Genomic DNA, 15038 nt, shown 5'->3' on the forward strand with positions numbered 1-15038 from the left:
AAGCAATAAATTATCAATAATATAAGACGAGTCCTTGAAAGTGATGGGGTAAGTGAAGTTAGCTCCTTTGGTTCAAAAGGCTGATGGTTGAGGTGTAATAACTGTTCCTGAACCTGGTGATGTGAGTTCTGAGGCTCTTGTACCTTCTTCTTGATAGCAGCAGTGAGAAGAGCTTGGCCTGGGTCCCTGATGATGGATGCTGCTTTCCTGTAACAGCATTTCATGTAGATATGTTCAGTGGTGGCTAGGGCCTTGGCTGTGGTGGACTGGGCTATATCCACTACTTTTTGTGGGATTTTCCATTAAAGGGCATTAGTGTTTTCATACCAGGCTGTGACGCAGCAGTCAATATACTCTCCACTAAATATCGATAGAAATGTGTCAAAATTTTAAAATGTCATGCTGAATCTGCAAACCACTGAGGAAGTAGAGGCACTAACATGCTTTCGTCATAATTACACTTGCATGCTGGGCCCAGGACGGGACCTCCAAAATAATAACACCGAGGAATTTAAAGTTGCTGGCCCTCTCTACCTCTGATCCTCCGATGAGGACTGGCTCATGGACCTCTGGTTTCCTCCTCCTGAAGTCAATAATCAGCTTCTTGGTCTAATTCATCACAGTCTTTGTGGTGTCATCAGCAAATTTGAATTTGGCATTGGAGCTGTGCTTAGTCACACAATCATAAGTGTAAAGTGAGTAGAGTATAGGGCTAAGCGCAGAGCCTTGTGCTGATGAGATTGTTGAGGATAAGCTACACTCTGAGGTATTGAGAAAAAGATTTATTGATTAATTTTGAGGGGATGATAGTATTGAATACTGAGCTGTAGTTGATAAAGAGCATCCTCATGCATGCATCTTTGCTGTCCAGATTTTCCAAGAGCCAGTAGTTCAAAACAACACTATTATAATTGGGAAATGTGGGAATATGTACAACTCAGTTTGGGTTCAGCCCCAAAACTTAAACAATTCAACAAATTTAGATTAGAATTAGCATTCATCACCAGGATTGATAGGTATACCAGCCATCACAATGGATTCAAATCAATCTAGAGAACAAACTGAAACCTTGTATTAGGCTTATTGAAACTTTAGGCTGGAAATTATTAACCTTTGGTGTTGATCTTCAGATGAAGTCTTAACAGTGCTAATACTTTCCATAAAATACTTTGAAGTTGCAATAAAACATAAACAGACATTAAGGCAATGAAAATGGATTTAAAATAATTATTATCACATCAGATCAGCTACATTACCAATCCCACACCTGAGTGCAAAAACAATTTATTCTTTCAGAAGTGCATTGCACTTTGTACTGAAGCCTACTGGATAAGAGATCTCAATCACTCCAATAAAATGAAAGCAAATCCAATGGGTATTTTCATAGATGCATCTGTTTGTACATAACCTGTGATTTCTATTGCTCTACCACCTAAATACAGAGAGTTGAGTTGCAGGAACAGTTTGTAGGATGAAGCTTTGTGGGTTGGAGCATTTATGCATGGCAATATGTGAGCAAGAGATTTTGGTACAGTACATGATTTGAAAAATCATTGACAAACAGAAGTTGACCAGAAAGAGGGTGGTTTCCTTCAACTATAAAATGGTAATGTTAGAGTTATGGGTTCAAGATAACTATCTTTGCTTGGCACAAAATATTAGATGCCATAATTTGGATGCAATTTTTGTCTATACAAAGAGATACCATCTCTATCAAAGACAACAAACTGCAAATATAAAAAGAAAGAATAATAAACAAGTAATAAATATTGAGAACATGAGATGAGAGTCCTTGAAATTGAGTTCATAGGTTGTAGGAATATTTCAATGAAAGGGCAAGTGAAGTTATCCCCTCTGGTTCAATAGCTGATGGTTGAGGGGCTGGATGCTTTTCATGGGTTCACCTTCCTGAAAGCTGATCACATGTCTGCCTCAGAGATTGAAATCACAGGATCATTGGGGGCTGTGGGAATTTGTGATGGGTCCTTCATGTTTTGATGGTCAAAGTGAGTATAAAAGGCATTGAGCTCACGTGGAAGCAAAGCTCTGTTGTCACCTATATTGCCTGATTTAACTTTGATAGGTGATAGCATTCAAGCCCTGCCACAACTGTTGAGCATCCTAGTTTATTTAAGTTTAGTCCAGAATTGCCACTTTGCCCATGAGATGCCCTTTCTGGAAATCATACCTGGACCTCCTGTAACTTTCTTGGTCACTAAATGTGAATACCTCTGATCCGGCCCTCAGCAGATTGCAGATTTCATGGTTCATCCAGGGCAAGAGGCTTGACTTTGTAGGGGCACACTCGTCTATGACTGTTTTAATAAAGTCTGTGACAACCATGGTTTTGTCATTCAGATCCACAAGTGGGTCCTTGGACTTCACCCAATCCACTGACTCAAAGCAATCTTGTAGCCGTTCCTCTGCCTCCTGCCACCACCTCTTTGTGGTCCTAATCACTTACCCATTTGGCTAGTCTGATCATTCTTCCCAAGTTTGACCTCTAAAGGAAGAGGCTAGCAGGTGACAGTAAAAAGTAAACCATCCCTTGCAAGTTCTTCAGGTTATGTACCTTCCTAACTTGAAAATATCACTTTACTGCAGTTAATAGTAGCTTACCACCACCTTTGAGAGCATTTAAGCATGGGCAATAAATGCTGGCTTTGCTAACAATGCCCATGGGCTATAAATAAAAGCAAATGAATCTTGTTGGGCTTGTTGGAGATGGCTATTATCAGCAAAGGATTGCTAAAATAATTTTAAATTATACTGAGTGCCAAAGTCTTTGATAAAGATCCTCAGTTTGGCCTTCGGAACAGAGAATGGTCATTGTAACAAGAGTAAAGTGGGACTTTGCCCTAAGAAACTCCCTACAGCAGTATCATGGGCTGAGATGATTGATTTGATAGCAGCTATCTATCCTTATCCATGGTGTGGTAGTGCAGAAGTTTTTCTATTTTCATCTTGTTTCATTAGAACTCAGTGAATTAAAAGGCACAGCTAAGACTTTAATCCTGTAATTTTGCTATTATACTATCCATAATTATACATTACATTGTTCTTATTCACTATAAATGTGGAGTACACACCGTAGCTATCTATTTTTAAATGGTGAAATTAAAATTGCGTAAATATCCAACAAGTTGGGCTGCATCTGTAAGATAAATGTTGACACCTAAGGCTGAAGATCTGTCATTAGAACTGGGAAGGAGAAAACGTTGTTAAAGCTGCAAGGTCTGCAAGTGAGGAAATTGAGGATTCAATTGCACGAAGAGGTATTGAAGCCAACATCTTGAAGCTTATCGATTAGTTTTGAGGAGATGATGGTATTGAATGCCGAGCCGTAGTCAATAAAGAGCATCCTGATGTCTTGCGTATCACATAGACATTTGGGACAGAACATCCATGGTCAACCTTGACCAATGGACTGCCTCCAAAAGAAAATGAAGACAATGTAGAATTTGACAAATGTAGAGCAGGAAAACATACCTGGCAGGTGAGGCTGGTCATGCCTCTGCTTTCAGGACTATAGTACTGAAGTTGTAGAATCCATTATTGGAGTTCAGGAAGCTATACATGTCCAGACAACATGAGATAGTTTTCCTCAAGTTTGTGGTCATCCTTGCAGATGATAACACAATGCAGTACACATGTAAGAAGTACATATGAATTATTATCTCACCTGAAAGAGACAGGTTCCTGGTGGTGAGAAGAGAAAAAGTAAAGGAACAACTATTGCACTGCCCGTGGTTACAAGGGAAAGTGCGGAAAGGTGGGGGGGTGGGGGGTTGATTGGTGAGAATGGAAAAGTGGACTGAAAAAAAAGCTACCAGATGCTAAAAGTGGAAAAGCAGGGCAGCTGTCTTGTGGAGTTCTTAGAAACATGATGTAAATTGTGAAGAATGAATTGTCTTATGTGAATGCCGGAGGGGTGGAGAATGAAAAGCAAGACATTTATCTATCTGTTCTGGTGAAGTGGGTGTGAACAGAGGTACAGGAAATGGATGAAACGCAGTTGAAGCTTTTCACTTTTTTTCTTAAATGACCTTCATAACTAAATTTTTTATCTAACTTAAGTTTTAGATTTTCAATAATTTTGTCTTTGTTGGCATTCACAGCAGTTCGCTTGGGCAAGCCCTGCAAATAATTAAGAACCCAATCTTCTTCAAGAACTAGGAATTGTAACTCTCTACATTTCATTATTGTACTCAAGTTTTTACTACTTTCTTTAGGATAGAACAACTCAATGAACTATCAGGCTTCATGAATAAAACATTGGGGAATCAGTTAAGATTTTGAGAATCAGGCATTATGCAGAACTAGCCTACAAATGATCCATTTCATTCCCAATGAAGTGTGTTAGCAATTGGTATCCAAAGCTTATAAAGTTCACTGTTGATCTGCTTGTCTCTTTTTCAGTCTGGTGCTAACTTGTTTGTCAAACATTAAGTGTTGCAACCAAATTGTTTTGCAATTTTGGTGTTCCAGAGCTTTCACATTTTCATGTTATGGTATGGAGTTGATGAGTAGCACCTTTGTTTAAAAAAAAACAACACGCTTCCCCCCCCCTTCTGAAATGTGCAACCATGGCTTCCATTTTACACCTCTGACCTCTGACACATTAATCATCCAATTGTAGAAAATAAATGCTTGGAGTATCATTGGATAATTCATGTCCATCTGAAGAACTGTAATATAATTAAGTCTAAAGCAGGGGTTCCCAACCTGGGGTCCACAAACCCCTTATTTAATTGTATTGGTCTGTGGCATAAAAAAGGTTGGGAACTCCTGTCCTAAAAGGACGGTACTTCTGATGATGGAGGTCATTTTAGTAATGTACTGAGGTGTTTTGGAGTGGAGTTTCACCCCTTGTTCTGACTTGGATGCAAAAACTACCCAGTTTCTGTCACTCACCTTGAGTTATTGGAGTTGGATTCTTTCTGTTCGTTGATGGATTGCTTGCTAAGTAGTATTCACCTGTGTTGTTGCAATCTTCATCTAAGTGAGTGTGGTAAGATGAGTGCAACCTCAAAGCCAAGTACGTAGTAAATTTTGTTTGCAATATTGAAGTTGGAGTAAAATTGTACTACTAGGACTATGCATGGATGATTTCTTTTGTAAATTAAGTTATTTTAGTTGAACTAAAAACAGAACAGTTATTGCTAATATTGCAATGTGATTCATAAATGCTCATTTATATTTTCAGAAAACCTTTATTGTTGTATTTTTCCAATGTAGGTCAGTGACGGATCCTAGAGATGGAAAAAGAGTCGCACTAAAAAAGATGCCCAACGTCTTCCAGAATCTAGTTTCCTGCAAGAGAGTCTTCCGTGAGTTGAAGATGCTCTGCTTCTTCAAACATGATAATGTAAGTAAATTGAAATACCGAATGGGAAAAGGATAGAGACTATCATGCAAACAATCTATTGATTAAATATAACAAAAGCAGAAGGGTGCACTTCGGTAGCAAGTGTCTTGAATGCCCATTCTCCCTTCCTAATAATTTCCTGATACTTATTTGTTATCTAAGACTGTATACTGTGAAGTCTACTAGTGGTTGAAGCACATATACACATAAATGCAATATGGACGCATTTTGAAGGATGCTGAATAGTAGAAGTGTGTGTGTGATATAGTTATTAAATAATTAAATAATTAATACTGAGAATTTGAGTTGTAGAGTCATTGAAAGTGACTCCATAGGTTGTGTATCAGTTCAGAGTTGTGGTGAGTGAAGTTAACCACAATGGTTCAGGAGCCTGATGGTTGAAGGATTAGATTAGATTATGAGGACACTCAGTGCTCGTTTATTGTCATTTAGAAATGCATGCATTAAAAAATGATACAATGTTCTTCCAGAATGATATCAGAAGAAACAGGACAAACCAAGACTAAAACTGACAAAACCACATAATTATAACATATAGTTACAACAGTGCAAAGCAATACCGTAATTTGATAAAGAGCAGACCATGGGCACGGTAAAAAAAGTTTCAAAGTCCCGATAGCCTCATCATCTCATGCAGATGGTAGAAGGGAGAAACTCTCCCTACCATGAACCTCCAAGCGCCGCAAATTTGCCAATGCAGCACCATTGGAAGCACCCAACTGTAGTGGACTCTTGAGTCCGTCCGAAAACTTCGAGCCCCCGACCAGCCCTTCGATGCTGAGCACCGAGCACCATCCTCTGCCGAGCGCTTTGACCCTGCCCCAGCCACCGAGCAACAAGCAAAGCCGAGGACTCGGGGCCTCCCCTTCCGGAGATTTCGGACCACATAGTAGCAGCAGCAGTGAAGCAGGCATTTCAAAAGTTTCACCAGATGTTCCTCCGTGTTCTCACATCTGTCTCCATCAAATCAGGATTGTGTACGGCACCGTACTTGACAAATAACAGACATCACCACCAGAGTGGCCGCTGCGAGCTGCGTTGCACCGTCATCTTCATATTAACTGTTCCTGAACCTGGTGGTGAGGGACCTAGGGATCCTGTACCACCTTCCTCATGGCAGCAGGGAGAAGAGAGCATGGCCTGTATGGTGGGGGCTCCTTGATGATCGATGCTGCTTTCTTGTGGCAGTGCTGCTTTGTAGATGTGCTCAATGGGCTTTGTCTGTTGGCTATTTCATTCTTGGGCTTTGATGTTTTCATACTAGGCTGTGATATAACCAGTCAGGATATTTTCCACTGTGCATCTATAGAAGTTTGTCGTAGTTTTAGATGACATGCCAAATCTAAACAGACTTCTAAGAAAGTAGATGTGCTGTTGTATCTTCTTTGTGGTGACATTTGTGTGTTGGTACAAGAACAGATAATCTGTTATGATAATGCCAAGGAATTTAAAGTAATGAGGTGCTCAAGTGCTATTAAAACAGTTCGATTTTTTCCATAGATTAATGTCCTAGAGCAGGGGTCCCCAACCTTTTTTGCACTGCGGACTGGTTTAATATTGACAATATTCTTGTGGACTGGCCGACTTGGGGGGGGCGGGGGTGTTCGAGTAGGGTTAAACTTACCTCAACATGTCTTTTAACAGTGAGGGTTGCCAATTTTCTCACTCCCAAATAAGGGACAAAAGTAGCAGTCAAATCCTGGGACACTTTACCCCAGGAAAGATTACCATGACCATGAAGCTTGCGCGGGCACCTGTGTGCGCATGCGCCAATTTTTTCCCCCATAAATCGGTTTGGCCTTCATCTTCCCAACTATACTGTACATACATTATTTCTACTTCATATAGGCTGTGTATTTATCATATCATTCCTGCTTTTACTATGTTAGTGTTATTTATTTTCGGTTTTATTTGTTATTTGGTATGATTTGTTAGGGTATTTTTTGCGTCTGGGAACGCTCAAAAATTTTTCCCATATAAATTAGTGGTAATTGCTTCTTTGCTTCACGCCATTTCGGCACGGAAGGTTTCATAGGAACACTCTACCTTAGCAGGGGAAATAGGGAACAAGGGTGGTCCTGTGTAGGACAAACCAATTTAGCCCAATATACGGGATGGCCTGGCAAATACGGGACAGTTGGCAACCCTATGTTCAAGTTCAACAGTGCGTGACAGGGAATGAGCAAAGGTGCAGCTGACTCATATCATTTCTTCGCAGTCCGGTAGCACATGCTTTGCGGCCTGGTGGTTGGGGACCGCTGTCCTAGAGCATTACAGCAAATAGGTCATTTGGCCCATCTAACCCATGCCGAGCTATAATTCTGCCTAGTCCCATCTACTTGGAACTTAGCCCTCCTTACCCTTTCTATCCATGTGCTTATCCAACTTCTCAGATGTTGAAAACTAAACCACATCCACCACTTCTGCTGGCAGCTCATTCCACACTCACACCACCCTTTGAGTGAAGGAGTTCCCCACCAGGTTCCCCTTAAGTATTTTTCATCTTTCACTCCGAACCTATGACCTCTAGTTCTAGTCTCTATCAACCTCAGTAGAAAAGGCCTGCTTGCATTTATCCTATCTATACTCTTATAATTTTGTATCTCTCAATCAAGTCTCCCCTCATTCTTCTACACTCCAGGAAATAATGTCCTAACATTTTCAACCTTTCCCTATGATTCAGATCTTCAAGACCTGGCAACATCCTTGGCCGAGGGCTGATTGATAAGTTCGTGGCCTAAGGTAAAAGGAGTCAATTTTAGAAAACCTAGCACAATTTATTTTTCTTACATTTACACACTTCGTCCAGCGGTCGTGAAGCATATGGATCCCTTCTTTGTAGAAGTGGTCCAAAGCAGGGGTGATTGATAAGTTCGTGGCCTATGGTGGAAGGAAATGAGGTATTAACTTCAAATTTTGTGCATTATCACTCAGAGTTAACTGCACGTGCATGTAACAAGAGCGTCTTGGACCTCCAGGTGGTCCACAGGGGGGGTGATTGATAAGTTCGTGGCCTAAGGTAGAAGGAGATGAGTTATACAACTCTCGTTACATGCATGTGCAGTTCAACTCTGAGTGAAAATGCAGAAAGTTTGAAGTTAATAACTCAAAGAAGGGATCCATATGCTCCATGACCGCTGGACTAAATGTGTAAATGTAGGAAAAATAAATGTGCTAAGTTTTCTAAAATTGACTCCTTCTACCTTAGGCTATGAACTTATCAATCACTCCTCATAAATTTTCTTTGCACTCTTTCAATCTAATTGATAAGGTGACCAGAACTGCACACAATACTTCAAATTAGGCCTCACCGACATCTTAAGCAAATTCAACATAACATTTCAACTCCTGTACTTAATACATTGTTTTATGAAGGTCAATATGCCAAAAGCTCTTTGCGACCCTATCTACATGTGATGCCCCTTTCAAGGAATTATGGATCTGTAGGGGGCAGGACTTTAGCTAATTCGGGCTTCGGCAAGATAAGTGGACTTGTTTTTTCCTTGCATTTCTTGACTTTAGCTAATTCGGGCTTCGGCAAGATAAGTGGACTTGTTTTTTCCTTGCATTTCTTGAGGAATAGAGAGCATGTCTGTAGGGTTAGTGCTTTGCTTTGGATGTCAGATGTGGGAGTCCTGGGAATCTTCCTGTCTCCCAGATGGCCACATCTGCACCAGGTGCACCGAGATGCAGCTTCTGAGAGAGCATGTTAGGGATCTGGAGCTGCATCTTGATGACCTACAGCTTATTAGGGAAAGTGAGCAGGAGATAGAGAGGAGCTACAGGGAGTTAGTCACCCCGACGCTGCAGGAGTTAGACAAGTGGGTGACTGTCAGGGAAGGGAAGAGAAGAGCTCAGATAGTAGAGAGCACCCTTGTGGTCATCCCCCTCAGCAATCATTATTTCATTTTGGAAGCTGTTGAGGGAAGTGACCTGACAGAGGATGACCACGGCAATTGGGTCTCTGGCACTGAGCCTGGTTCTGTGGTGCAAAAGGGAGAGAAGATGATGAGGAATGCGGTAGTCATAGGGGATTCCGTAGTGAGGGGAACAGACAGGAAGTTCTGTTAGCCTGATAGAGATACCTGCATCATGTGTTGCCTCCCAGGTGCCGGGTTATGGGGTGTCTCAGATCGGGTGTAGAGTATTCTGAACGGAGAGGGTGAACAGCCAGAAGTCTTGGTACACATTGGTACCAATGACATTGGTAGAAAAGGGGAGGAGGTCCTGAAGAGAGAATTCAGATAGTTGGGTAGGAAGCTGAAAAGCAGGACCTCCAGGTTAGTAATCTCAGGATTGCTGCCTGTGCCACGTACTAACGAGCACAAGAATGGCATGATAAGGCATATTAATGTGTGGCTGAGAGACTGGTGTAGGGGGCAGGGCTTCGGGTTCCAGGATCATTGGGGCCTCTTCTGGGGGAGGTATGACATGTACAAAAAGGATGGGCTACACCTGAGCCCAAAGGGGTCCAATATCCTAGCAGGCAGATTTAATAGAGCTGTTAGGGAGGATTTAAACTAATTTGGCAGGGAGATGGGAACCAGAGTGATAGGTGGAAACAGAAATAAATCAAAGATAGCACACAACAGAGATGATAGAAAGAACAGGCAGATGAGGCGTAATCACAGCCAGTGGGATGATTTGCAGGGCAATAGAGGCATGGTGCAGTTAAAACAGAAAGCAACAAATAATGGTGAGAATGTGTTATATTTGAATGCACGCAGCAGAAGAAATTAAAATGGACAATACTGAATTTAGCTACAGATTGGCAAGTATGACGTTGTGTCCATCTCTAAACCTTGGCTAAAGGATGGCTGCCATTGGGAGCTGAACATCCGAGGATATACGGTGTATTGGAAAGATAGTAGGCGAGGGGAGGGTGGTATGGCCCTATGTATAAGAAAGAATATTAAATCATTAGAAAGGGATGACATAGGATCAGAAGGTGTAGCGTTTCTATGGGTTCAGTTAAGAAATGGCAAGGGTAAAAGGATCCTAATGGCAGTTGTACATAAGCCTCCAAACAGCAGCTGGGATGTGGATTACAAATTACAGCAGGGGCTAGAAAAGGCATATCAGAAGGGCAATGTCATGATAATCGTTGGGGATTTTAACATGAAAGTGGATTGGGAAAACTAGGCTAGTACTGGACTTCAAGAAAGAGAATTTGTAGAATGTCTTAAGGGATGGCTTTTTAGAACATATTGTTGTTGAGCCCATTAGGGGATCGGCTGTGCTGGATTGGGTGTTGTGCAATTATCCAGAGGTGATAAGAGAGCTTAAGGTAAAGGAACCCTTATGAACAGTGATCACAATATGATCAAGTTCACTTTGAAATTTGAGAAGGAGAAACTAAATTCCAATGTGTCAGTATTTCAGTGGAATAAAGGAAATTACAATGGCATGAGAGGGGAACTAGCCAAAGTTGACTGGAAGGGGACACTAGCAGGAAGGACAGCGGAGCAGCAATGGCTGGAGTTCCTGCGAAAAATGAAGGAAGTGCAAGACAGATGTATTCCAAATAAGAAATTTTTGAATGGAAGAAAGACACTACTGTGGCTGACAAGTGAAGTCAGAGCCAAAGTAAAAGCAAAAGAAAGGGCATACAAGGAACCCAAAGCTAGTGGGAACATAGAGGATTGGGAAGCTTTTAAAAACTTGCAGAAGGAAACTAAGAAGGTCATTAGGATGGAAAAGATAAATTATGAAAGGAAGCTGGGCAACCAATATCAAAGTTACTAAAAGCTTTTTTTTAAGTATATAAAGGGTAAAAGAGAGTTGAGGGTAGATATAGGACCAATACAATATGATGCTGGAGATATTGTAATGAGAAACGCAGAGATGGCAGAGGAACTGAATGCATATTTTGCATCAGTATTCACAGTGGAAAACATCTGCAGTATATCGGACATTCAAGAGTGTCAGGGAAGTGAAGTAGGTGCAGTGAAAAGTATGTCTGAGAGGGTTCCCTAGAAAGCTTAATGGTCTGAGGGTGGATAAATCTCCTGGACCTGATGGAATGCACCCTCGGGTTCTGAAGGAAATAGCTGGAGAGATTGTGGAGGCATTAACCATCTTTCAAGAATCAATAGGTTCTGGCATTGCACCGGATGACTGGAAAATTTAAATGTTACTCCACTATTTAAGAAGGGTGGGAGGCAGCAGAAAGGAAACTATAGACCTGTTAGTGTGACATCAGTGGTTGGGAAGTTGTTGGAATTGATTGTTAGGGATGAGATTACAGAGTACCTGGAGGCACATGACAAGATGGGCCAAAGCCAGCATGGTTTCCTAAAAGGAAAATCCTGCCTGGCTAACCTACTGCAATTTTTTGAGGAAATTACAAGCAGGGTAGAAAAAGGAGATGTAGTAGACATGGTGTACTTGGATTTTCAGAAGGCCTTTGACAAGGTGCCGCACATGAGGCTGCTCAGCAAGATAAGAGCCCATGGAATTACAGGTAAGTTGCTAGCATGGGTAGGGCATTGGCTGATCAACAGAAAACAGAGAGTGGGAATGAAGGGATCCTATTCTGGCTGGCTGCCGGTTACCAGTGGAGCTCCACAAGGGTCAGTGTTGGGACTGCTGCTTTTTACGATGTATGTCAATGATTTGGACTATGAGATTAATGGATTTGTGGCTAAATTTGCTGATGATACAAAGATAGGTGGAGGAGCAGGTAGTGTTGAGGAAACAGAGAGCCTGCAGAGAGACTTAGATAGTTTAGGGGAATGAGCAAAGAAGTGGCAAATGAAATACAATGTTGTAAAGTGTCAAGCACTTTAGTGGAAGAAGTAAACGGGCAGACCTATTTAGATGGGGAGAGAATTTAAAATGCAGAGATGCAAAGGGACTTGGGAGTCATTGTGCAGGGTATGCTAAAGGTTAACTTCTAGGTTGAGTCGGTGTTGCAGAAGGTGAATGCAATGTTGGCATTCATTTCTAGAGGCACAGAATATAAGCGCAGGGATGTGATGTTGAGGCTTTATAAAGCACTTGTGAGACCACACTTGGAGTGTTGTGTGCAGTTTCGGGCTCCTTATTTTAGAAAGGATATACTGACATTGGAAAGGGTTCAGAGAAGATTCACGAAAATTATTCCAGGAAGTGAGAGGTTTACCATATGAGGAATGTCTGGAAGCTCTTGGGCTATATTCCCTGGAGTTCAGGAGAATGAGGGGAGATCTCATTGAAACATTTCAAATGTTAAAAGGCCTGAACAGATTAGATATGGCAAAGTTATTGCCCATGGTAGTGGAGTCTAGGATAAGAGGACATGACTTCAAGGTTGAAGGATGTCCACTTAGAACAGAGATGCTGAGAAATTGCTTTAGTCAGAGGGTGGTAAATCTGTGGAATTTGTTGCCATGAGTGACTGTGGAGGCTAAGTCATTGGGTGCATTTAAGGCAGAGATAGATAGGTTTTTGATTAGCCAGGGCATCAAAGGGTATGAGGAGAAGACAGGGGAGTGGGGATGACTGGAAGAATTGGATCAGCCCACGGTTGAATGGCAGAGCAGATTCACGGGGCTGAATGGCCTGCTTCTGCTCCTGTATCTTAAAGTCTTATTCCTGGATTCCTGGCTTCTGCTCCTGTATCTTAAAGTCTTATTCCTGGATTCCTCAGTTCTAATGCACTCTCAATGCCCTACCATTCACTAAGTCCTATCCTGGTTTGGCATTCCAAAGTGCAATAATGCAAATGCCCTTTGTAACTAAATAGCCTTTGAGCTGTTTAATAATATTTGAAAATATGTTATCAGTGCCAGACTAAACACTGCTGTCTAAATACTGTTGAATTGGGGTGTTCCTTTTCAACTTGGTTATTTTGGTTTTGTCTTTTTGGAAAAATGGATAATCATTGACTTTGAGGATGGATTAGGTGTCAGCTAATAGCAATACAGATGTGAATTAAATCAATTTCATACATTGACTCAGTCTGTTACTTTCTTCTTCAATTCACAATTTGCTGTATCTGCTGGTATTTACATGATCATTTACCTAGTGTGTGATGGATATTCATTGTCCAGAGCCAGGGGGCTGTTTTTGCCAAGCTCAGCTTTCTAAACAGATTATGGATAAATTAAACTTCTGACCAATGTTCTTTGTTTAGCTTGATGTAAACATGGGTCAGTCTTCAGTTCCTAATGTAACTGGGAAGCAATGTTTGCAAATGAATAGCATTGTCTATACAGCGCGAGGTTAACTGCTCAGTTATGTTAAATGGGGCATTAATCAAATTTGACCACACCAGCTAAGGAAGCTTCCAGACCAGATTGATACTATTGCTTAGCACATCAAATAGCTGATTTATTAATAGGTAGGAGGCTTGTGTGTTCAGAGTCAGCTTCACAGCATCAGTTGTGGGTGTTTGGGATATCTGTGCCCAGAAACTTGTAGACCACCTATGTGAGAAGGTATCTGAAAGAATATCAATGTGAAGTTATCCAAGTGGCAGAAAAACAGTATAAATGTAAAAAACAGTTTGGCTATTAGGAATGGTTAAGAACATCAAGAAGCATGACAGAAAGATGGTGAAACAGAATAAGATGGAAATCTTGAGTTTTAAATGTTTTAAGAATTTTCTTGAAATTTAGACATTATCACTTAAAATGAATTGTGTGTAAGTTACTTTGTAAGTAAGTACAGTCGATGTTTCGGGCTGAGACCCTTCGTCAGGATTTGGTTTTTTTTGAGGTGATAGTTTCCCATTTTTCTTATAGGACTGGAAAATGAAACTTGAATGTCTTCGTGTAGGATTTGAACTTTTATTTAGAAAGAAGAGATTAGCAGTTCATTTGTAGCAGCTGTCAGTGTATCCCACAAACTTACCTGACATATAGTGCAGTGGATGGGGACATGACATTACACAGAACTACTTAATACACAACCTTATTTATTGCTTTCCAATGCACTGGAGCCTCTTTACCTACATCAAGAAAAAATTTGTGGTATTAGCAGTAAGTGTCAGACATTTGCATGCCTGGATCATTGTGGATGTTAAACAATGCTACTGTAAGTAAGGTCCACTCAACTACGATAAAGAAGTCTATTAAGCAGATATTTTTGAACGTACAAACATTCTTTCTGAATTTTTAATCAAATGACTTTGATTATTTAGGGTACATATGTCCATGAAAATGCATTGTACGAAAATACCAGTCAGTTGCCTCAAATGTCAAGGCGATACCTGATGGAAACTTATAAAACTGAGGTGCAGAAAGAGTAAACGGCCAGTATCTTGGGGTTGAAATGATTAATACTAGAACGCTTGCACTTAAGATGGTTGGGGGGAGGGGAGGGCTTGGTGCTCAAAGGCGATGTGTACAGCATGTTTATTTTTTACACATGGTTGGTGCCTGGAATGTGCTGTTGAGTTGATAGTGGAGACAGATTTGATAGCACTGAATAAGATCGTGGGGGGCTCGGACGCAGAGGTTGCTTTGGAGCCAACCTCAGGTGTTATTGTCTCTTTTAAATGTCTTTTTTATGATTGCAAGACACTTGCTGGACATTAAGTACTTAAAGTACTGTAGGTCTACTCTATCAGCAAGTTGTACGTTAACAGAGGAGCTGGACTTGGTGCGGACTGTGCTGCTGCCTGCTACAGAAAGTTGTTGAAGCCAGTATGCAAAGGCAGCATGCA

At 41.1% G+C, this 15038-nt stretch overlaps 1 protein-coding gene across 3 annotated transcripts in view; it reads left to right on the forward strand.

The window, feature by feature from the left end:
- The window catches only part of nlk2 (nemo-like kinase, type 2), a 176522-nt gene that overhangs the window by 61430 nt on the left and 100054 nt on the right, over nucleotides 1–15038 (forward strand). For all 3 annotated transcript variants that reach the window (XR_011883145.1, XM_072243366.1, XM_072243367.1), the window contains exon 2: nucleotides 5239–5368. Coding sequence is in view for 2 of the 3 variants with exons in the window: in XM_072243366.1 (XP_072099467.1) it covers nucleotides 5239–5368 (130 nt within the window). In the remaining variant the exon portion in view is untranslated. The remainder of the gene's footprint in view (nucleotides 1–5238; nucleotides 5369–15038) is intronic.

Source organism: Mobula birostris, chromosome 25 (genome assembly GCF_030028105.1).
Source record: "Mobula birostris isolate sMobBir1 chromosome 25, sMobBir1.hap1, whole genome shotgun sequence".
NCBI lineage: Eukaryota > Metazoa > Chordata > Chondrichthyes > Myliobatiformes > Myliobatidae > Mobula > Mobula birostris.